At 38.5% G+C, this 24939-nt stretch overlaps 1 protein-coding gene across 1 annotated transcript in view; it reads right to left on the reverse strand.

The window, feature by feature from the left end:
- ABCA13 (ATP binding cassette subfamily A member 13) overlaps positions 1-24939 on the reverse strand; it is a 211677-nt gene that overhangs the window by 104729 nt on the left and 82009 nt on the right. Inside the window, 9 exon segments of the mRNA XM_055705974.1 lie at positions 2184-2274; positions 8771-9001; positions 9406-9563; positions 10372-10568; positions 13210-13428; positions 14255-14441; positions 17689-17826; positions 19180-19314; positions 23680-23749. Coding sequence (XP_055561949.1) covers positions 2184-2274; positions 8771-9001; positions 9406-9563; positions 10372-10568; positions 13210-13428; positions 14255-14441; positions 17689-17826; positions 19180-19314; positions 23680-23749 — 1426 coding nt within the window.

Below are 24939 nucleotides of genomic sequence, written 5' to 3' on the forward strand. Positions count from 1 at the left end.
GTTTAGTCACAAATCCAAAACACAGCACCATAAGGGCTGCTATGAAGAAAATTAACTCCATTCCAGCCAGGACAATAAGACACTGTAAAACACAACTAGAAATTATCAAATCTCCAACTTCAGTAACATACTGTCATATTTTGCTGAAGTGATGACCAATGCCAAAAACTGGCAAGAGACTTCAACCTAAATCACAACTAATTTTTTGCAGTTTCATTTAAGGGACATGCACACCACTCCACAACACCTCCTTGGCTGAGAGACAAGAGACATCATTTGGGTTTCTACACAGTTTTGATGCCCCAAGGGCTCAGTACTATAAGGGATAGCCAATAGTCCTGCTTGTGCTCAGATCCATGCTTTGTCAAAGCAGCTCACTAGTCCTAATTCTTTTACAAATCAAATAGAAGCATCCTGTGATCTTCTCAATAACCCAGCTGTTTGCTCTAGGGGGTTTTGAAAATTCATTTCATTATTTTGACAAGGAAGTTTGACTGCCTTTGAATCTGCTTTCAAAGACAAAGTTATACAGATCAAGCTATTGCCCATGGAGTATTCTGGTTAGCTTTGACAATGATGGATACCTTTCATGACCATTTCCCAGATCCCTTATGCCTACACTTCACAACTGTCCCTAATGATGAATGACAGTCATCTGCAATGAATGACAATTTTCCAGTACTCTCATCCCTGAAGAAATGGCATTATCATCATATTTTCTTCTATAATTTATCAGACCGAGAAATACAGTCTCTGATTACTAGATTCTTTATTAATATAATAACTTGAACAAATACTGTTATGTGGTTTGAAATGCAGATGATAAAAGTTATCAAGTTCTTAGGTACAGTATATTCTGTTTTCATTACTTTAGGAACTGTAAATCTTGCTCTTTGATGAAAATGCAACATGGAGAAGACAGACTGTTTTGATTTCAGATTGGTTCAGATACCCTAGCTGAGCTTTGAAGATATACACGACTGATTGTTATAAAATAAGGGATATTCAAAGTTGTATTTTGAATGGAAGTCTTGTTCTCACACCTCACTTGAGTGGATATTTTATTTGCTTAGTGAAGGGGGTTTTGCTATACAGTTACATCTTTTCTGATTCAACGGGGACTGAAATAGTCCACCAGAAAGACCCTCTGGAAAAAGTCATCCAGTCAAGTTAACACTGTAAGAAAAGGTCTCATCTTAGGCCACAGTTCTTGGTACTGATTACTTATTACTGGGAGATCCAATTGAGTTTATCTTAACAAATAACACAAGCTTGGTTCACAATTATTATTTCCATTACTGTAACAATGAATGTTCTTAGTCACAGATCAGGACCTGTCTGTGCCTGTGTTCTATAGAAACAAACCAAAAAGGACTGCATATAGAATAAAGAGTTTGACATCTAACCAAAGATGACTGCAATCTAGATATAAATCATCAAATAGAAACATGGTAAGTATGGAAGTATGAGAATCCCAGGAACAATGAGAAAATACTGATCAGTTTGGTGAACACTGTCATTACAGAACTTGAGGTATCACATTAGTGACTTATAAGAAAAGTTTTTTGAGGAGAAAGAAGCTTCCTAAGATTTCAGAAATATTAATGAGGACCTCATCCCAAACTTGCATGGCAATAAAATAGAAAGGATAAAGGAGCTTGCTTTAAAACAAACATGTAAGGAAACCTGAAATAACATGCCACTTGAGAGGAAAAATTATATTCTACTATGGGGAGCAACAGTTTTTATTATTATTTTATTTGCACATGGATGGAGATTAATACACGTTTCTAATAGTTTACAGAATTTATATCTGTGGTGTATCTCAGCAATATTTATCCATTGCCAGTATGAGTCAAAGAAAGTAATTAGCTGCCAGAGGCTTGAAGGAAGCAGTATGTTAATGCTGACACAGTGAGAGAATGCTTTTGTGCATGTATATACATAGTAGAAGGGTGGGAAGACAACTGTGAACTGATACAGAAGTGGATCACAGTAGACGTATAAAAACCTACTACACAAGGCAGATCACTGACACAAAAAAGAATTGCCAGATGGTAGCAGGCAGTGCTCTCCATTTGCTTGTGCATTCCTCAACTTTGGGAACTTTATGCATATTTGTCTTTGCGTTTGTGATCTTTATAAATCTGGCTGCTTCAGAAAGTATCTAATTTTCTACTTACTGGCTGATTCAACATCATTTGCATGGTCCAGGTGTGTTGCCTGTGGAACATAGGGCATCTTCTCCGAGTCCTGCAGTAGCTTCAGAAATACCTTTCATGAAATAGGAAAAAAATAACTTTAGAATCCATTTTCTAAAAACTACTTAATATATACGTATATATCCCAAACCATTCAGATTATGAGATTAGTAGTGGCTTCTGTAGCCACCCTTCTGGAATATGACTATAAAATTAGTTAAGCTCTCCAGTGGCAGAATCCTGGGGATAATGGGAAAGGAATAAATACCAATAGATGCCAAAGAACCTATGCAAAGCATTGCTGCCCCACGCACACTACTGTCTGTATAGACTTTACAATGGACTGGCTACTCTTAGTTGACATTTTACATTCCAAAACCGTGGTATGTGTTGGAATTCAGTTACTGCCATTTTTACCAAAGGCATGTTGAAAGCAAGTCTTTTCTGATACTCTAGCTGGAAATCTGTGGGCACAACTGGAACTGTTACCAGAGTTCTAGTTGTACCAGTACAACTAAATCTAATGTACAAGATCCTACAGAACTGAGAATTCACAGAGCTCTGGGAAGTGTCCATAGATTTATGCAAGCATGTGGGCAATAATGCTATTGAAAGACATTTAAAGGACAACGCAATCACCAAGCACAGTCAACGTTAACAAAGTCCTGTCTAATCAATGCTACGGAGAGGACTGGGCAACAATACGTGTTTTTAGCAAGAGTATTATCATGCATACCCGAAACTGGGAGACGTTACCTAAAATGACCATGGAAAAAACTGGAATTATTTTTTAGTAAAAGTAACAACCTAAAAATATGCACTACAGTAAACTTGTAAGGGTTGAATCTTCCTAAGCAGGGGAACACACATCAGAAGGGACTCAAAGATAATGTTTTAAAACCCCAGCAGAATTCACAAACTTTATAATCATGAGATCTATTTAAATGGTATATACTCTTTGCCAAGTAGATTTCTGTTCATCCTACTGTTTATCCCACTACTTGCTTAATGCTGCTTCACAGTTCTGTCCACATAAAGTCCTTTAAATTTCATAGGGATTAATTTCATTTATCAGTCCCTCAGCCTTGCAGAAGCTTGGAACAGCTTTCATAGTGAGTCTGTTATTAACATTCACACCAGTTCATGTAAGCTCAAATGAAAATTAAAATTAATCCTATCTTAACCCAAACTGCAATTTAAACAGTGATCTAGGAACTTGAGATAAAAAGCAATAAAAGAAAAAATAACGTAAAATACAGCTACCATGAGCATCTCTAACCGAACAACAGAAGTACAAGGAAAAGAAAGTTTTGCTTTCTCTTGATGAGAGCCTTCTCTTGCTTTCTCTTCTCTGTTTGGGTTGAGCTGGATTGTAACCACAGCGTGACTTTCAGAAATCATTTAGAAACTATTTATTTCTTCCCACAAAAGAACCTGATATCAGCTATAACAAAAAATTCCTTGTTTCCAAGAAGCTCATACAATAGAAAATAAAACCCAGTCAATCTGAAGTGCTTTATTGTTTTGGGAAGATATTTTTTTACTTGCCGAAGTCTGACTATTACATAAACCCTATTTTGCTTGCAATACAATTGCCATTTAAGAGTGGTTATTGGTTGCATTTGTTACCTGCCAGCTTTCAGGGAACACTTTTGACCATTAGCAACTGCAAGGCCAGAAGAAATTAATACCTCCTGACATTTTTCTATTAGACCCTGAAGGGAGATCCTGACTGCCCAAAGACCCATTCTAATTTGTTGCCATGGATCTGCTTGCTGATGGCTCCTCTATACATCAGTTCTATCAAGCAAACCAAACTAAACTGATCTGACTAAAACCACAAAGGAGCTGCTCCTCTCGGGCTTGGACATAGGTTACACTACAAAATGTTGCCTGCATATACTCATTTCAGTGTCAAAATTTCTGCTGGGGTTGCAGATGGACATTTCTTTAGTCACATTGTGTCACTTGAAGACATAGCTATGCCTTAGAAAAGCAGCAGAACAGCAAAACATTTTTCTAATACATACTCTTGTCTACTGTGGCTTCACTTCTACAGCTATTCTGATACAGCTCTGCAAGCAAAAGGCCACCTGCATTGTCCAGTCCTCCCCATAATATCCAGGTAGCTCTCAAACATCCCATTAAGAATGGGAATCATTAGGGACCATAGTGTAGAGAAGAAATGACAATTTATCTAATGTTGCACAGGCTATTGTGGACAGAAGTAATATTAGCCTAACAATGGTATTAGCAGAGTAAGTACACCCCAAAACACACGTATCTGGAAGAGTCAGGATTAGACACCATGACAGAGTGACAATGTGTTCTTCCCATAGCTAACAGACTGGATAAATTCAACAAGACGAGGTATCTCCTGGGCTTCAGCAGAGCATGCCTTTCCCTACATGCCTTCGTAATTCCTGCTTAGGCTAGCAAGTCCATATCTGACCAGGGACTTGTCCAGACAGCTGTCTGTAGGGGTACTTGAGGAAAAAGACATTTCTTGCACCCCCTCTAAGCTGACTAGGCAGCTACTCCCTGATTTCTTCCTGATTTCTTCTTTGGGACAGCATCATAGAACCAAGCGGCACAGTATCCTTGACACTTCACTGCAGAGCATGGGGACACTGTCCTAGCTAACTGATCATTCCTAAAACCATCTTCCTCTAAAAGGAAAATATGCAGAAAACCAAAATGGCTGAAAGAAAGAGAAAGCAAAGAGGGAAAAAAACCACCAAAACCAAGCCAACACCTATAGACATAAAAAAAAAAAAAACAAAAAACAAAAAACCACCAAACCAGAACAAACCAACACTTATAGACACGTCTATCATCCAAAACCACTGCCTGACACTTTAGCAACACTTCTGGGCCCTACTACATTTCCTATTCACATTGGTTTTATATTTCTTTCCAGGCAGTCCATGCTCAGTATAGCCTCCTGCAGCTACAGGTGTGTTTCACTAAGCAGAATGAAGCAGAAGCAGTCTTAGAGCCATTCACTGTGGGTGACTGTTGACTGAGGAACATTTGCAAGCAGGTCAATGGTTAGCTGCTAAACAGGAACAATTCTGACTGTCAGACTTAGATATGCATACACAGAGGGAGACAGGCACTTGGCACAGCTCAAAGCCACAGGAAGAAACCCTGTATGCTTTCAAGGAAAGTACTTAAAATATGTAAGGAGTAGCAGGGCTCGCTTCCAGCAGTTGAACCTGTGAGCTTGCTCCACACCAGGCACTGAAGGACCAGCTCGGTCACCCTCGGGATGGAGAGAGCAAGTCTTCGTGCTTGGCCATTGAGGAGGACTGCCCTACTTGCAAGCAGCAGCCACCGCCCTGGCTACTTCTTCCAAACCACCAGACTGATAGAGTAGTATAGTAATAGTGTGTGTGTGTATATATATATGTATATACACTCTAATATAGAATTATATTAATATATAATATATAGTAATAGTGTATATATATATAGTAATATACAGTAGATATAGGAAGTGCTTTTTTCTACTAGAAAAAAGGTCTGGCCAGATGGTAATACTACAGTGAAATAGATTAATATGATTGTGCCATTACTAGATGTTTGTTACAGCACCCTCAAAAAAACTGAATCTCATTAGAAGCTACATAGTCTTTTAAAGCTAAAATATTTCAAGGAGGTACATGACTTTCCCCAGAAAGTTTTGGGGCAAAATCTCTGGTCATTTCAAGGAAGAGAATTTAAAGCAGTACTCCATTAAGTGGTATTTTGACACATCTTACTCTGTAAAGATGTTTCAATGTTTTGTTCTCTCCTCAAAGCAAAGCAAGAAAGCAATAAGCTTCTCCAGAGTTGCCAGAAAGTGAAACATCATCCTCCAGAAAGCTCTCAGCATACACTTAATTTAATTAAACACCCTTCTACCCTCCTTTTGGTTCTGTTAACACTCTTTAAGTTACAAGAATTATGAAGCACACAAATACAAATGGTTGGAAAAGATATTTAAAATGAAGCAACTATAATATTACAGAGATCTGAAAGTGTCAGGAACTGATTTTGTTAGAACTTCAAGACTCCTTTGAAGTATGAATGGAAGCCTGGTTTCTCTTGAAGAGTATGATTTTAGAGAGCCTGAGTGTCCCTCAGACGGAAAACGAATAAATGATGAGTGTATGAGAGAACAAGAAGAAAGGGTAAAATACAAATTATAACACATTTTTTCCTTTAAAGTCAGAGTTCTTTGTTTCCAGATTGAATTGTTTGAATAGACTAAATAGCACTATTATGTGCTATCCATTTACTTGCCAGTGCAGGGAGGCTGTTGATAAGAAAACGGAGAATTGAGGTTGTAATGATGACTAATGATGAGTTGCAGAGATGACAGAAATCACCTCAAATTAACGCATTAAGTCTTCAAGCTGAAGAATGATACTTCAATAACTAACACCACCTTTAAAGCTTTTTTTAACCTCCTCTGCAGAAAACAACCAAAAGTAAGCTCTCAACTGAATAATAGATGCAGCACACTGGGGCAGCTTCCTCGTATTCCATGGCAACTTCACATTTACTTTACAGATGCCAGTTTTGGAAAGTCGGAGTCTCACAGGAATGTAACCAAAAGGTTATCAACAGATACATTACCTCATAATCATAAAGTTTGTCAGTGAACAGTATTCTTTCTTATAGCACATTAATCACCCTATATAATTTGAAAGAAACCAACAATTTTTCAATAAGCATTTTCAATGAGCTTTTGACTTGCCTTATAGAATTGTGTAACAGAAATGTAATTTACTTCATAGCAGTAAGTAAAATGGTGATTAAACTTGTATGATATATATTCCTGGGCCTTCCTTCCTCCACACCCCCCCCATCCCATTGGCATAGCAAATGCTTGCCACACTAGCTTTATATACTGTAGTCATTTATAACACCGAAGAGATGCTTTTTTATTTTTTTTCTTCATCAATAACTCAGTTGTATGGAGCTTAGTTTCAAAGGAAAACACATACCTTGTGGTAGGTTATTCTTTGGACTGCAGTTTAAAAAGAAATGTGCAAAACCATATCCTTTATGCTTGTGCAGCGTCCTAAAAAACTATGTAACAAATCAATTTAGTCCTAAAGATGTGTCCCAGTGGGCCACTTCAGGATACAGAAATTCCACATGGTGGTGTATTGGTTCAATAAATTTCATGAACAATTGTCATTTTAGGTTTGCTTGCATTATTGCAGTTCTATTTATATTTTTTTCCAGAGATTATATAAGATGTACAATTCTAAACTTTCAGAACAAACCCAGAACTGCTGATATATTTTCAAATACCTGATCCCATTAATTCCTATATGTATAACTCACACAGATAAAATACAATGCATAAGTGATGTCTGACAAGCTTTAAAGTGTATTATTTTCATAAAACCAGGAAAGGTAAACATCATCCCTAGAGGATCTTGTGTTCTAGCTGACCACAGTACTATATCATATTATCACATATGTTTCCAGGGAACAGAGGGAGAAGGGATACATCCCTTTTCTATACTAAGTATTTATTGCTATATTTTAAAAAAAAAAAAAATCACTGTACAGGAATCTGGATTTGATTATTTTTGTAGTGATGTTTTTCTAGCATATATTAAATTTTCTGTTAGAAAACAGTCCAACTTTATATTTAACCCGATAGGTAATCACTGGAGAAATCTATTTCACAAAGTAATACTGGTTAATTGTGCTGTCAAATAAAAAGAGGGGTTTTTCTTTGTGCATCAAAAAATACTGAGATTAGTCTCCTATCATCATTTGAATAAGTGGAAAAAAATATTTTCAGAAGAGTCTATAATACAGAACTTAAACAGTGGTGGGTTAGGGAATCTTTAGAAGTTACAGTTGGGATAAAAACAGTCCAAGCCAAATAACTTCTCACTGATATGGCAGTTTACACAGAGCTAAATTCAGAAATAAAAAGCATAACAGAGTCTCTTTGTCTGGTCCATTAGATACACACACACACACACGTATATGCATATATTAGAGTGCATATATGTTACTGTATACATGTATATCTCTTTCTCGGTATATACATAAAATACTTTTTAGAGATTTTGCCACACAGTTTTGCCAAGTCCTAAGCTTTAGAACTTTGTAAGTCAGACAGCATTGTCAGCAATTTTTTTCTGCCCCAAGAGCTGCCTGAACTGAACCTCCAGCCTTACAAGTTCAAAGTTCATTCCAATGCCAGAGATTCAGAACAGTGCTTCTCATTAAATCAATGACACATTAGATTTTCCTTAAGCAAATGCAGAAACATAGGTTTAAGGGTTACACACTTCATCAGTCTTTACATCAAATTCCTGAAATAAGAAATAAGTTGTAGTAGAGTAGGTGCTGAAATTCACAGCACAGCAAAATATGAAGTATATATTTCATCTGAGGTTTTTGGTTTGGTTTGGGTTTTTTTAGAAAACATGTTTCACACAAGAAAACAATAAAGTGTTGTATAATATGAAAGATACAATTAAGAGTAGATGGAAGCTAATACAGGATTCTCTAACCAAGCAAATACCATTACACAGAAAAACTATAAGTACCTCTTCCAAGGTGGTGTCAGAAATGCCATAGCCAGTCACATGTAGATGATGAAGGCTTTGATCTAAAGCCTGAAAAAGAGCTTTAAAAGAGGTCTTATCTGCCCTTTCTGGAATCACATAGGTCAGCTCAGTCCCACTGTTATCTTTCAAGAAGGCTTCTGGGATGTGGGTCTGTACCAGAGATGTGACCTGAACAATATGCTTAGGATCCTGGATTTCAAACACAGAGGGCTATGAGGAAAGAAAGATAATAATGCACAAAAAATTAAATGTTACCAGCAGTATGGACTTGACAGTAGAATTCATACAGGAAAACTTCCATTGATGAAAGTATGTGAAACCTCAGGTGCAGACTACTTGCCAGGAATAAAGAACAGTGAGACAAATCCCTTTTCAGGTAAATATTGAAATTCATCATTTTCAAAGATTTCATTTAGTTCTTAATAATTATAATAATACTAATAATACCACCCATGCAAAACAACCAAGAAAACTGATAAAACCATGTTTTGCTGGTTCTCTAATAATCTATATCACATATTACTTCCTGGCAGGGACATACAGCTCACTTAGAATATACACAGCTATTACTTGGCAGACACTGTTAAGTTCCGTACAGTACATTTTTAGTATACCTTTTTTATGAGTGTCAGACTGTGTCCCTGGCCATATGTTTCTCTCAGATAAGAGGGAGAACCACAGCACCTCAGCTGGCCACGCTGCAGGATGGCAATGCGATCACTGAGCACCTCTGCCTCATCAAGATGGTGAGTGGTAAAGATCAGTGTGCAACCTGCATCAGAAAGATTGGTACATGTCTACAAAACCTGGTTTCTAGAGAAACACATCTTTGCTTCACAAGGATCCTTTAACCTTAAGGAAACACGTTTCAGGTCCCTTCAAAACATAATTGCAAGACATAAACAAAACATTCAGATTTACAGTCTGAGTTAGAGTCAGGTCTAAACTTGCTTTGCCTTGTATTAGACATAGTAAGCAACATTAAGCCATTACCACTTTAAGTTATTTTACAGGCTAAAAGGATTCCTTAAGACCACATAACAGCAGTGTCTGTTTCAATGGATCATTCGCTGTGAGTTAATACAGCTAATCGAGCGCTCACTAGCTGAACGGTTTGCTTCCCACAATCAGTTTCTAACCTTATGGCACTTAAAAGATTAATGTAGCTGACTGACTGATGAGTCTGTATTCATTGGCATTATAGATGCATCTATATAAAGATATGCACAAAATGGGAAATGAAAACCCCAAAATAATTTTGAGACTAATAAAAAAGAAAAAAGTAAGAAAAGAGAAACTTCAGGACAGGACTCAGAACTAAGCTCAATCTTCTATTAAATTAGGCATCTTTCTGTAAAATAGCAGACAATACTTGCAGTCTTACTTGGCTGCTTTAAGGTTTCCCAAGTTTGATTAAATTTCTGAAATTAATGTATTTAGTTACCAAATAACAATATTAATATTTTATATATTATGTAAAAAATTACATGCAGGATATAAAAAAATATCATGTTTAAATTTATCAAAACAGAATTCCAGAAAGGAAAATAAGCAGCAAATTTTGTGTATAAGCTTTGTACCAGTTTTGTACTTCAGAAGAACATCCCAGATGCTACGGCGAGAACATGGATCTACTCCACTGGTGGGCTCATCTAGAACAACTGTATTTGAGTTTCCAATAAAGGAGATGGCAATTGATAGCCTCCTTTTCATTCCCCCAGAAAGGGCTCCAACAGGTTTGTACTGTTGTTGGCATAAATCCATATCTTCCAGAACTCTGAAACGAGATCAATTTTGAAAAATTTTTCCAGTCACATAATGTCCACTCAGAGCAGAATTACTGAAAAGTCACTGTAAACGGAAAGTGAAAAAAACACCACCTCCAACTGGCTATACAATTTGATGACAAAAAAAAAAAATAGAAAAATCCAACTAACTCTTTACCTACAAAGTATAAACACTCATCACCAACTGAAATACAAATTCTGGATAAGTATTGTGCAGGATAAGAACAGAAAATTTTGAAATTAAGTCCAATGAAATAAATACCAATTTGTCCAATGATTTCAGCAAACTCTAGATTATAGTTTCATAAACCATGGTAAAGATGGTTAGTTTCATAACTTAAATACTGCTTCAGTTTCAGCAACTACATAAAGAAACCTTAAAAACACCTGAGTTTCGACAAAATGTGTAGTCATTTGAATTAAATAAGGTCACACTGCAGGTTTTTTGCCCTTTTTTATTTTTTTTAAGATGTGTTTCTGTGAAGTAAACATATTAGTAATCCCTAGGCAGAACAGTACTACTTAATACAACCTAATCTAGTTCCTGTGTTAAAGACTAGGAGATGCCTTACAGACATTGTCTATTCAGCCCCTGCCCTCTGATGATCTTGCATCTGAGCAGTGTGTGGAAACGTGCTCAATAAAGGCAGTACTGAAAGACCATCATTTTATTTTTTGTCACACTGAATATTCAAGCCATTGTGACATCATACGATTAATAAAATCAAACGTATTGTTACAAGTTTGACTTTAAGACAATTGAAACAAATGAGTTGTTAATGGCTAATTCAAGATATAAGTATTTTTGTATACCCTGCCAAGTGCTTTGTTGAGCACTGATAAATACTTTCTTCAAAAGAGTAACTTCCAAAGGAAGCACCTCGACAAGATAGATCAGTTGACTGGAAGTTCACCATGAGGAATGAGCTCAGCAAAAACAAGCGGAAAGGTTAGTTCCAGCAGGGGGAGATAGATCATTGACAACTGACTCAAGAAATCCCCCAGACCCAAAAAGAAGTTGAGACTGAGCATGCAAACTAATTAACATGAGAAGTGACAGAATTATTTGCCAAATAGGAAACTGAATAAAAGGTAACGGAGGAGTTAGGTAGCTTGTAACCAATGCAGGCTAGTGTCTTTGCATGCTAAACTGTATAAATAGTGTAAAATTTGGACAACTGGGGAGCTAAGTATTTGGGGGTTACCATTTAGCTCTCTGTTTTGCACTAACTAGAATACAGGAACAGAAATACCTTGACTCATTCTGTGAAATGGCACTGCGCACTGGGTAATAAACCCACCTACAGGGCAACAATTGACCTCAAAGCTTTCTGTTGCTATGAGCCTGGCAAGCAAGACATAAAAATATCAATAGTCCTAAACTAATCTCCTGAATTATTTGAGTGAATATACAGTCTGTAAAACATACCATTTACTCTTAAAGAATTTTTTATTTTTAAGAAAACAGGTTTCTATAAATGTTGTATGGATATATCTAGAAAAATTATTCTTAATCTCTTTAAAAGCCCTCTTCTTTTGCTTAATAAAAAGCAAATTTTGTTTCACTGTTTTGTTGCTTTTTTAATTTGTCTGAAGTATATTAAAGCATTCATTGTCTTTAAAATAATTGTTTTTCTTAGTAGCAAGGCCTGAATGATCCTTAGTATTCTTACGTGCCATTAGTATGACAGGGTGCTTCCGAAGTTAAAATTCAGCAGTCTAAGCACAGTAAAATACAGAATATTATTTTGCATAAATTTTAACCAAACACTAGCTTTAGTTTGTCTTGGTTGTTTAAGACAGTTGTTTCTGGAGAGAATGCAGTGTCCCACACCAGAGAGTTTTCAGATCAAAATTTTAAAGTAACAGGCTTTTATGATTAGCTACTAAAAAGGAAAGCCACTATGCCACAAATGTGTCTGCATATGCCTAATTGCACACTCAAGGAGAAGTTCCACCAACTTGGCATTTATTTCCATTGAAGCGTGGAAGTGCCCAGCCCCCCACACAGTCTGGCATGAATCAGAAGGTAAACAGAAACTATTTGCACTGCCATACTATTAGAAGAGGATACATTTTGTTCCTAAAGTTCAAAAAAACTAAGTTTGCTATTAGTGAACAAGATCTCACTTTGTAAGGTTTACTTACTAGTTCATCTGCCTTTTCTTGTTTTCCAGTCTTCCCTCTACCACAGGTGAAGGAATACAGGATGATGAATACATAAAGTCAGTGTTGACTTATCTGAAAGCTCAGGGTGAGCACACAGCAGTTCACTTTCTATCCAGCCCTCCAGCAAGGACGGAGGTAAGGCAGACAGCATGAGGCAGGACCACTACAGCTGCTACCAGGCTAACCATCTCTACACAAACATGATTATTTGATGTTTTTATACACCAGGTTTTTAAACACTGACAGTTGCACTACAAATACATTCAAGTAAAGGTTAGAAACCAGGAAATGTATTTTCAAGCACATTTTCAGAACATGAAGTGTGATAAAAACTCATGGAAAACCTTCCATTTCCATTTGCTTCTACTTGCAATTTTTCTTTAGCAGTTTCTTGTTTGAGTGGCTTGCAACAGACACTAACGATTTACTTGACAAATTGCAACAAATGAAAGAAAAAACTACCCATTGACTTGCTGATTCAACTGTTCCTTTGTCCAGCCAGGTGCCTTCACTGATCCATAAAGCAGTAGGTGTTCTCGCACCGTCAGTATGTTGAACAGGACATCATACTGTGGGCAAACACCCAGCTGTGTCCTGATGGCAGCCAGATCAGTACGTATGTCCTTCCCATTAATAATAATGGTACCAGAGGTCGGTGGATACAGACCAGTCAACAGGGATCTGATACAGGAAAAAGATTTAAAAAAACAGTAAGATCATGTGTAATGACCATATTACGTAGCTCACACTTGGATATCCTGAGGCACATCTTAACATCCTTAGAGCAACATAGTCACATAAACACCACTAGTGGTTTGGCCTTTTTTAAAAAAAAAACAAAACCAAAAACAAAACAAAAAAACAAGATCTCAACAATCCTTCATTTCCTTACTTCCAAAACAAAATGAATTTTTTCCCAACCAAATATAACAGACCATTGTTTCCTTCTTCATGTGTGTTTTCTAGTTGAGGAGTAATTCCCAATTGTATCCCATTTTGCACCACTGTTTTTATTAAAGCTGATCAAAATTAACGTAAATGTAGAAACACACAGACTTCTTAACTGAGGCATTTTTAAGTGTCATTTTCATTTTGTTATTTTCACTTCTGGTCAACTGCCAAGAAAGAATTTCTTTGCAACTTCTAGGAAAAAAAGCACAAAACCCCCTAAAACTCCACAGTCTCCATGTGATAGGAGTACATATGGGATGCCAGAAAAGAACACTTCCCTGAGACGTGTTCAACTCCACAGCTAGACATGCCCAGCTCCTATTCAAGCTGCTCCTGAACTATTCCATCATGGTTTCAGTGGCACACAGGACCTGGTTCACTATTCATTACACTGCCTTTTGTCATAGACATATAGCACTTTCCATGTGCTTTGGGGAGTTTATTAAATATTTATTTGAGGAAAAAAAGGACATAGGAAAGAGTTTAGAAACATTTTGAAGTGAGGATGCATAGCAGAGATCAGGGGGAGTGTAACAGCATTAAATGGCAGACTTACATAACTGTCGTCTTGCCAGCTCCGTTAGGTCCCAAGAGCGCTGTTATGTGACCTCTGTGGAAAGTGAGGCTGAGATCTTTAACAGCAGCCCTCTGGCCATCCTCGTGCTCTTTGGTGAGAGACAATAGCATGACACCAATGTTGGCTTCTTCCATGCAAGGGCCTCTCCAGCTTGGAGGTGCTGTGTCTGTATGGGGAAAAGCAGCAGATCAAGAAGGTTGCTGAATTTAAGTGTGTGTGTGTGTGTGCGTGTGCGTGTGTCTGTCTGTGTGTGTCTGTGTGTGTGTGTGTGTCTCTGTGTCTGTGTCTGTGTGTCTGTGTCTGTGTGTGTCTGTGTGTCTGTGTCTGTGTGTCTGTGTCTGTGTGTGTCTGTGTCTGTGTGTCTGTGTGCATGCGCATGTGCGTGTGCGTGTGATCCCTGCTGCCATTGACCAAAGCCTGGAAGCTTGCATAGCAAGCTTTTGGTAGTGGAGGGCTACAAGGGTGGCTTCTGTGAGATGTCAGAAGCTTCCCCCATATCTGATACAGCCAATGTCAGCACGACAGACCCACTGCTGGCCAAGGCCAAGGCCATCAGCAACATCGGTAGCACCTCTGGGGTAACATATTAAGGGGGACAGGGGAGTAGGGAAATAAAAAATCTGCACCAACAGAAGAGAGGAGAGTATGTGAGAGCAACAGCCCTGCAGACACCCAGGTCAGAGCAGAAGGAGGGCAGGAGGGGCTCCAGGCACCGGAGCTGAGGTTCCCCTGCAGCCCGTGGTGAAGCCCATGCTGAGGCAGGCTGTTCCCCTCAGCCCATGGAGGTTCATGGTGGAGCAGATATCCACCTGCAGCCCATGGAGGACCCCATGCCAGAGGCCCAAAGCAGGCTGTGACCCGTGGGAAGCCCGTGCTGGAGGAGGTTTGCTGGCAGGACCTATGACCCTGTGCGGGACCCATGTTGGAGCCGGCTGTTCCTGAAGGGCTGCACTATGTGGAAGGGACCCACGCTGGAGAAGGGGAAGAGTGTGAGGAGGAAGGAGTGGCAGAAACTTGTGATGAACTGACTGTAACCCCTATTCCCCATTCACCTGCGCTGCTCAGGGGGAGGAGGTAGAGAGAAATCAGGAGTGAAGTTGAGCCCAGGAAGAAGGGAGGGGTGGGGGGAAGCTGGGTTTCTTTCTGATTTGAATGGTAATAAAGTAAACTAATTTCCTGAAGTCGAGTCTGTTTTGCCCGTGATGGTAACTGCTGAGTGATCTCCCTGTCCTTGTCTCAACCCACAAGCCTTTTGTTATATTTTTCTCTCCTCTGTCCAGTTGAGGAGCAGAGTGATAGAGCAGCTTTGGTGGGCACCTGCCATCCAGCCCAGGGTCAAACCACCACAGTACTTTATGGATCAAATATATAAATTATAGATTTATATATAAAATCTATTATGTATAATTCTATTTTATGTAATAATTTTATATATCATTAAATATAAACAAATGCTACAAGGAAATAGAAATATGCTTTATATAAAAATATATAAATCAGATTACAAATTAAAAATTACGCAATGAGGTCAAGGATTGGTTTCTTTAGGCTGTGAATGAAAAAGGGGGTTTTGCTCCTTTCACAATGTTAAGTTTAGAAAGAACTTTTGCCAGAAGCTTGAGGTTACCTTACAGAAAGACACTGCCAGCCCCTGTGACATTTCATGAACCTCTCTTCCAGTTAGCTTCTCTATCTTTTGGTCTGCAGACTAAAACCACTAAACAAATATTATTCATGCCCTTTCCACTGCTTCCCAAGTTTTCAAGTACATCCTGGAACTTAATAAAAAATCCTTTAAATACAGAGTGAGCCTCAGACAATGTATCTCAGATAAAATTCAGAGGAAGAGCTCTAAATTGCTTGAAAGTAGTAAATTGATTACCCTAGGACTTCTCCTAACAGGAGTTCCAAGTGGGTACTCGGCACCCAGACCTCTGCCAGCCCTACTGTAGTTGTAGTTCCAGCTTGTAGGACCTACATTCCCACCAGCCCTTCCCTGTCACACCTCTGATTTCCAAAGCGCTTTCCAACCCCACTGAATCAGCCCTTACCTGGGCCATATAGAACAAATGGAGAAATTACCTGGGAGCAAGTCATTTTGCTGTTCCAAGCAAATTATCCATGAATGCCTTTATCCCATTATCAGTACAAGGATGCCCAATTCTAATGAAAGAGAGCAAGTTCCTTTGCATGCATGGCAATGTTAGAGTGCACAAAAAGGCAATTTACTACCAAGCATGAGGTGCATCAGTTTAAGCAGAGGAGAGGCGAGATGAACAGATCCACAAAGTTGCAGGCAATCATTTGGATGGCTGGAGCCAGAGCCCACGCTAGTAACATTTTAGGCAGAGAAAAGGGTTTTCTTTAGTCTCCACAGAGGATGTGGTGAAACCAAAGGGAAGTCTTCATTTTATGTAAGGACCAAAGACAATTATCTCAACAAAATGGAATTGTTCCAAATTGCAGAAATTCAGACAAAATTCATACTGATAGTTTTTCCACAAATATTAGCACGAAATGAAATTTTCAAGTTTGCCCTTCTGGAGGAGATATCAATACACAAAACTGCTGAGTTGTTTGGCTTCCTCACCTACGCTACAGGCAACTGGATCATCTCCAAACCACTGTAACTTCCAAAAAACCCCCAACAACCCACCATGTTCTTCTGATGCCCTAGAGAGAATATAGGTGAGGGTGACTGACTTCATGCACAAAACAAATCAGAAGTAAGCAAGTCCTTGAAGAGACCTGAGAGAGGAAAAAAACCACTAAAAATCTAAATTAGTTTTAAGCAAGTGAACAAAGAAATAGAGGAGCAGTGAAAGTATCTGGAGGCAGATAAAAATTAGTTACAATACCTGCAGCTTTTTAAACAAAAGTCTAAAAAGCAGAGACAGAAAGAACAGTGATCATAGAAGAGGGAAATAAGAAAAAGGGAAATAAATGAACAAAGCTAATTTTTCCACTTAAACAAGAAGCAAATAAAAAGAGCAGAGGAGGAGGAGGAGGAGGAAGAAAATCAAACTGCAGAGAAAAAAAAAGTGTTAATGAAGCACAACACTTTTTAGATTCAGTAAGGGATGAAAAGGTTCAAGGAGCTTCAGAAGAACCTAAAAAAGCAAAGAAGCAATACACTGGGACAGGATGAACCCAAGAGACAGCTATTTTACATCTTTTAAAGAGTTTTAATAAATATATATGTATAATAGTTTTAATTGAATGATTCAAGCATTACTGGTGACTGCAGAATTAACAGTATATAATGTTCGTAGTATACATTATATAATGGAGGAGAGAAAGGGACAAGATCTAAACACCTAATAAAGGACCAAGCAGTGATAAAAGCGGATTGAAAAAAATCAGCACAGCATTCAGAAAAAAGACTTTATTAAAATTCTATTATGATTACAAACCTTTTTCTTGGAAGTTTTCATTGAAGAAAAGCATATTAGAATTCAGATGATGCCTCTTCCTCCTCTCTGCACCACACAGGTTCTTCCAGTAGGCAACAGTAAAGGGAAAGTACCATCGGTTCTTTAATCCAACTTTTCCTAGAAGAAAATTATGATAGAAACTCTTGCAAAATTTATATTCATTTCATATTTGTTTGTAGGCTACTAATGTCCTATTGTCCCTTATGAAGAGCTGATTTGACCATTTAATTAGCTCAAACTCCTAGCTGCACTTAACAAACCTTAATAAAAGGGGGGAAAAAGTCATTTGGCCATAACAGCAGGTCCTGCTATAAAATAATCGGTCCTCAGTGATACTGTGCTTTGTTTTACCTCCAAATCATCTTTAAAGTGCAACACAATCATAAAGCCAACAATATGTAGTCACAGCCTAACATAATCTTGTAACTTAGAGGAAAGAAAATGCACCAAATGGCCTGCCAAGGCAAACAGCCTTATTTTTCATTATAACAATAATCCATTGCGCCAATTGTTAAAGATTATTCTTCCATTACTATCTGCACAATTTAAACAAATCAGACAGCATAAGAAACATTTCTTGTAGCATGCAAACAGAAGGGGAAAAAAATACATTCCTACACACAACCTAAACTTTGGCATTGCCCAATCTTTCCAGGATTCACTTACCGATCACACAATACACTCTGTGTGTTTGGAGTCGCATTTCATTGACACTGAAGGGCAGACATCAACTTAAGCTAAAGTCTGTAAAATTCAGTTGTATATTCCACACACCCCTGTCTTTCAATGCAAATTTCATTTTTTATTTTTACATTTTTAAAACAAACAGAGAGTAGCTGGAAGTAAAGGTGACCTATGCAAATCAGAGGAAAGGTAAATTTCAAACAGCTAGTGAGGCATTAGCTTATGATTAAAAATGCATCAACCAACTCCATAATATTCATAAAACTTGGTTAATAAAAAAAAAGTCCCACTTTCTGAAAATATACTTGAAAGTTAAATAGTTTCCTTTATGCATTGGACTGTGGACTGACTGGGATATATTTACCAGGCAGTTTGAAGTCTTTGTGATCTGAAAACTTGTGGTTCATGGGTTTCAACCCAAGTACTGACTCAGAAGATTCACCATATTCACAGGAAGTTTTGCAACTAGACTGAGCTCTGTTACTGTAAAATACCAACAAATTCCTAAATCTTTCAAATATTAGTCATTTCCATAAGCAAACAAAAGCTATTTCATGCCCAGCTACAAATTCTAGTCCATGTGTTAGCACTATGCAATATTTATGTATGTAGGAAGACTTTCTTACCCAGTCCCTAATGATAATCGCCTAGTTTTGCATATCAAACCTTGGTTCAGAATAAGATATGTTTTTGTTTTAGTTGCATTCAATGAGAAAAGCCAATTCTATCCATTCCATTCAATAACTTCTTCAAAAACATAAAATAAGAACAAGTCCATGATCTTACCAGGAAGAATATTGCTGAAATACCAGCCACCTATAAAATATAAAATGGAGTCAAAGAACATCATCCAGCACATCCATCCAAAGGTCATGTATCCTCCTTGTGCCATTGACTGGTGCACATTATTCCACTGAATTCCTGGTAGTAATAGTAATAATAATTATTATTTTTAAAAGGTCAGTGCTAAATCAGTACAGCATTAAAGATCACAAACACATCACTACACACTTCTGGGTATTTAAGCACTGACACAAGAAAGACCATAGTTAATAACGGTAATCCTAATGAATAGAAGCGACTTTTTATGCTTCTACAAGCCTCTGTTTAGAACAGCAGGTGACACTGCTGGTGGGAGAATGCAGAAAAGCTGTTGTAGAAAAGGCTGTTTATGAAGTTTTAGCTGGCCCTTAATTTGGCATAAGAAAAAGAACTACGACTCTGACAAAATGGGGCACTGACCTCACCAGTAAATAAGGCTTATGTCATTCTGCTGATATTATAAAAATGGGTTACACAAAGTTTAAAGTCATTTATATAATGCTTAATCTGAAAACTTGAATCTGTGAATTCTAAGAAGCAAGTATTTGTGAGCACTAACAGTATTCAGAGGTAAACTGGAACAACAAACTCACTGAATAATTGCTTCATAAAATTATTACATTGCAGAAGACATGAAAGGAAGAAAGAAGGATTAGGGGATTGGAACATCTCCTTCAAGAGGAAGGATGAGAGAGCTGGGACTGTTTAGCCCAGAGAAGAGAAGACTGAAAGGGGATGTTACCAATGTCTACAGATATCTTAAGGACAAGTGTCAAGAGGATGGGGCCAGGCTCTTTTCAGTGGTGCCCAGTCACAGGACAAGGGGCAACGGGCACAAACTACAATGCAGAAAGTTTCATCTGAATATCAGGAAAACTTCTTTGAGGGTGACGAAGCACTGGAACAGGCTGCCCAGATGCCCAGAGAGGCTGTGGAGTCTCCCTCTCTGGAGACATTTAGAACCTACCTGGACATGATTCTGTGCAACCTGCTTTAGAAGAATCTGTTTTAACAGAGGGTTGGACTAGATGGTTTACAAAGGTCCCTTCCAACTCCAACCATTCTGTGATTCTGTGATGGTACAAATCACTAGTACTACAGAAAGCTACCATATTGCTAAATGGAAAACAAAAGTAACCAAACTGTAGATTTACAAAAAGCATTGCACTTTTGAAAATGCTGCTTTGTTTGCAGTACAGTGGGTCATGATACTGTTTCTCCAATTCTTTTTCTACAATTGTCAAGAAAAGCAGTTTTTCCACAAAGCATGTTTTGCCCTTTCTTCAGTAAAGATGAATCATTTTGTTGAAGGGACTGGTAGGATATTTAAATACTATTTCCTGCAACTGTCTCTTCCACTCTTCACAACTTTTGTATCATTATGATATTTTTCAGTGTGTAGTGGTTTGAAATATCCACTGACATCAATACTGATCTTGCCATGGTAGTAAAAGTATAAAGGCATTACAACCCTTTGTATATTTACATACATACACTTGTAGACATTTATCAAGGGCTGAGGTGTTCATTTCTTACTTTTCTAAAACTTCAGCATCTATAGGGGCAGCTGTTAGCTCAGGGATAGTTGGTATCACCATGTTAAAAGATCTAGCAACCTGTTAGAACATCTAAGCAGTTTCCAAATATTTCTTTTCTTCCTAACATATAAACATAATAGGGTATTCTCATGCATTTCCGCACCTGCACAGTAGCTGAGTAAGGGTTTCACCAGCTGCTTCCAAGCTTGCAGAAGCAAGCTGCTACTCAGGCTGAGTATGAATAAGGTCATACAGGAGAAACATAGAAAATGCTTTACAAAGTAAAGGTGATCTTTTTCCAATGTATAACAGTTAAATATTCATCTTAACATTATGTTGAGAGTGAATAACTTACACTGTTCCTGTTTTTTATATTCTCATAAACCTCCATTGTGTTATACACTAGTGCACGTGTGAACCCAGACACAACTTCCAAGCTCAAGAGTAGTCTAACCCAATGAATAGGAAGTCAGTCAGGTGCCAGGAGGTTTGTATGCATGAACAAGGAGCTCCTGGCCAAATTCAAACACAAAAAGGAAGCATACAGAGGGCAGAAGCAAGGACAGATAACCTGTGAAGAGTACAGAAATATCGTTTAAGCACCCAGGGATGAAGCGGAGAAAGCTAAAGCCCAAACAGAATTGAATCTGGCCAGGGATATCAAACACAATAAGAAGGGTTTCTGTAAGTACATAGGTGACAAAAGGAAGACTAAGGCAAATGTGGACCCATTGCTCAACAAGACAGAGGATCTGGTTACATGGGGTGTGGAAAAGGTTGAGGTACTGAATGCCACTTTTGCCTCAGTCTTTACTAGCAAGTCTGAAGAAATCCCAGGTCCCAGAGACCAAGAGAAAAGTCTGGAGCAAGGATGATGTACATTTTGTGGAAGAGACTCAGGTCAGGTCAGGTCAGGCAAACTGCACACACATTAAGTCTATGAACCCTAATGGGATGCACCCAAAAGCACAGAGGGAGCTGACAGACATCATTGCAAGGCCAGTCTCGATGATCTTTGATTAATCATGGCAACTGGAAGAGGTACCTGAAAACTGGAGGAAAGCAAATATCACTCCTATCTGCAAAAGGAGGACCCAGAGAACTGCGGACTGGTTAGCCTTATCTTTACCCCTGGGAAGGTGATGTAACAGCTAATCCTGGAAACCATTTCCAGGCACTTGGTGGACAAGAACATCATCAGTAGTCAGAATAGCTTCACCAACAGGAAGTCATGCTTGACCAACTTGATTAAACTTCTATGATGAAAGGACTGGCCTGTTAGATGAGGGGAGACTAGTGGGTCTTGTCTACCTGGAGTTCAATAAGGCTTCTGACACTGTCTCCCATAAGATCCTCCTAAGGAAGCTAATAAAGTATGGGCTGGAGGAGCAGGCAGTGAGGTGGATTACAAACTGGCTGAATGGCCAGGCCCAGAGCACAGTGAAGTCTAGTTGAAATCCAGTAACTAATGGCGTACCCCAGGGGCCAATACTGAGTCTGATCCTGTTTAACATCCTCATTAATGATCTGGATAATGGGGCAGAGTGTATCCTCAGCAAGCCTGCTGATGACACAATACTGGGAGAAGTGATTGATACGCCAGAGGGTCATGCTACCACCCAGAGAGGCATCAACAGGCTAGTGAAACAATCTGACAGGAACCTCATGAAGTTTAATAAGTTGGAAGTCCTGCACCTGTCAAACAGTCCCATGAACCAGTACATGCTGGGGACACCCAGCTGGGTAGTAGCTTTGCAGAAAAGGACCTGGGGGTCCTGGTGGACACCAAGTTGAAAATGAGCCAGCAACGTGCCCTTGCCACTAAGAAAATTAATGATATCGCGGCTGTCTTGGGCACAGCATTACCAGCATGTCAAGGGAGGTGATCCTTCCCGTTTATTCAGTACTGGTGAGGCCATGCCTGGAGTACTGGGTTCAGTTCTGGGCTCCCTGGTATAACAGAGGCATGGAGGTTCTAGAGAGTCCGTCAATGGACCACAGAGATTATTAAGGGACTAGAGCATCTCTCCTATGAGGAAAAACTGAGAGAACTGGAACTGTTCAGCCTAGAGAAAAGAAGGCTCAAGGGGATCTTATGAATGTATATAAATACCTGAAAGGAGGGTACAAAGAAAACACAGTGAGGGTCTTATCAGTGGTGCCCAGAGACAGGACCAGAGGCAACGGACACAAACTGAAACACAGGAAGTTCTCTCTGAACATCAGGAAACACTTTTTCACTGTGAGGGTAACTGAGCAGTGACACAGGTTGCCCAGAGAGGCTGTGGAGTCTCCAACCTTGGAGATGTTCCAAAGCCATCTGAACACAATCCCAGGCAACTGGCTGTAGGTGGCCCTGCTTGAGCAACAGGGTGGACTAGATGACAACCAGAGGTCCCTTCCAACCTCAACCACCTTGTGATCCTACAAAACTCCCTATTAATATCCTCACCGGAAATCAATCATTAGAGCTGCCACTGACACCAGTGACCATTTCCAACAAACTGCTCTAAATGCCTTGCCAAAACGTCTTCCACTGGACTGAGAAATAACACATTCAATGAGTGAAATAATATTCAGTCAGATGCTCGCCCTTAGGTAGCTCTACTGAATTTCACTAAATATGAAGTTTGGGTTTGCATCTCCAGAACAATTTCATTGGCTGAATACACTCACTTTGTCATCTAACAGGATGTGGAGATTTTCCTCCAACCTGTACTGCAAACAGAGCAATGCTAAGCACTCTCATTTACTGCCAGGAAGTGGCACAAGCTGTTTTCAAGGGGCACTAAAAAGTTTTTCTCCTATTATGATCTACCTTCTTAAATCATTATTAGAGATATTTTTTTCTGAACAAAATGAAAAACATTTCCAGCTGTAGTTTTTGAAATAATTGCAAAACTTTTCTTCTAACTGGTGAGCTTACCTATTTCTTGGCCCTCAAAGAATGTAATGAAAAATACTCCTTGCCCAAAGGCAGTTGTAGAAAGAAGACACTACAACACCAAAGGAGAAACAGGATGTGAACATCAAATAAAATTTCATTAACAAGCTCCATGAAATAAAATATTTTGTGACACTAAAAGCAAGCACAAAGTAAACAGACCTTTGTTTCACATTGACTAATCGTCATTATTTTCTTTTACATTTTAACAATTCTGTTCCACATACTGCAGTAGTATTTGCTCCACCTTAAAGAGCACCATTGATCTAGTTATTAATATTGGAAAGCATTATTTAACTTTATAACAAGTTATAGACCATCATAAATCTAGCGTATACTGAAAATTTATAATACATAACACTGTAAAGGCAAGCAAATAAATATAATTTCTATAGTAAAAGCAGTGCTCCTACTCCTTTTTGTAAGACCAGAACTCAAGAAGAGACAGAAGCAGAAGGAACACACACACCGGGTCCTATATGCTGAGACAGCATCTTTGTGCAAGGCAATAACATTTGACTTCCAAGAAGCAACATAATCATGCTGTATCACAAAACTACAAAATGGAAAACAAGCAAGTTAGTGTGATGTAGCATAACAAGGAAGTGTGACTGTTGATCAGTGGAAAAACACTGGTGAGCTCATAAAGGTTGATGGGGAGATCCAAAACACTACTGCAATTAAAGTGTTACTCAGTGACAAAGTTCTGCAGTTTGAGAGTGAGCTGAAACAGAAGATCATTTTATCTTATTTCAAAATAATGCAATTAAATACTTTTTCTGCAATATTTGACACAAAAGGAATGCATCCTGCCAGCTGTATGAAGCAAAAAGTATAACATAGGCTGCTACTTAGAAAAAATTCAAAAACATTAGCGGCATGGATTACATTTTTGTACAGAGAAGTTAATGCTAATTACCATCAACTGAGTTTCTGCCTTTTACATTGCTAAGGTTTCATTATCTCACTTGATGGCCTCTCCTCTCTCTTCAAAAATTGTTACCTTTTTCACATGCTGCTGCCTCTGATTTTCAGCAAATGCAGGATATCTGAAGAGTTTTGAAATAAATTATTTTAAAGTGTGCAAATTATCTGATTCATACTTTTCCCTCTCTGTGGCCCAAAGGAGGGGTGAAAAAAAGCAACAGAAAAAAAATAATTAATTCCACCCTGTCTGTTTATGCCTGAATTCTGTAGTCTTACATCTTGCTTACTTGTATGCAAAGAACCAATATATTTTAT

The sequence above is a fragment of the Falco cherrug genome, chromosome 3 (assembly GCF_023634085.1).
Source record: "Falco cherrug isolate bFalChe1 chromosome 3, bFalChe1.pri, whole genome shotgun sequence".
Taxonomy (NCBI): Eukaryota; Metazoa; Chordata; class Aves; order Falconiformes; family Falconidae; genus Falco; species Falco cherrug.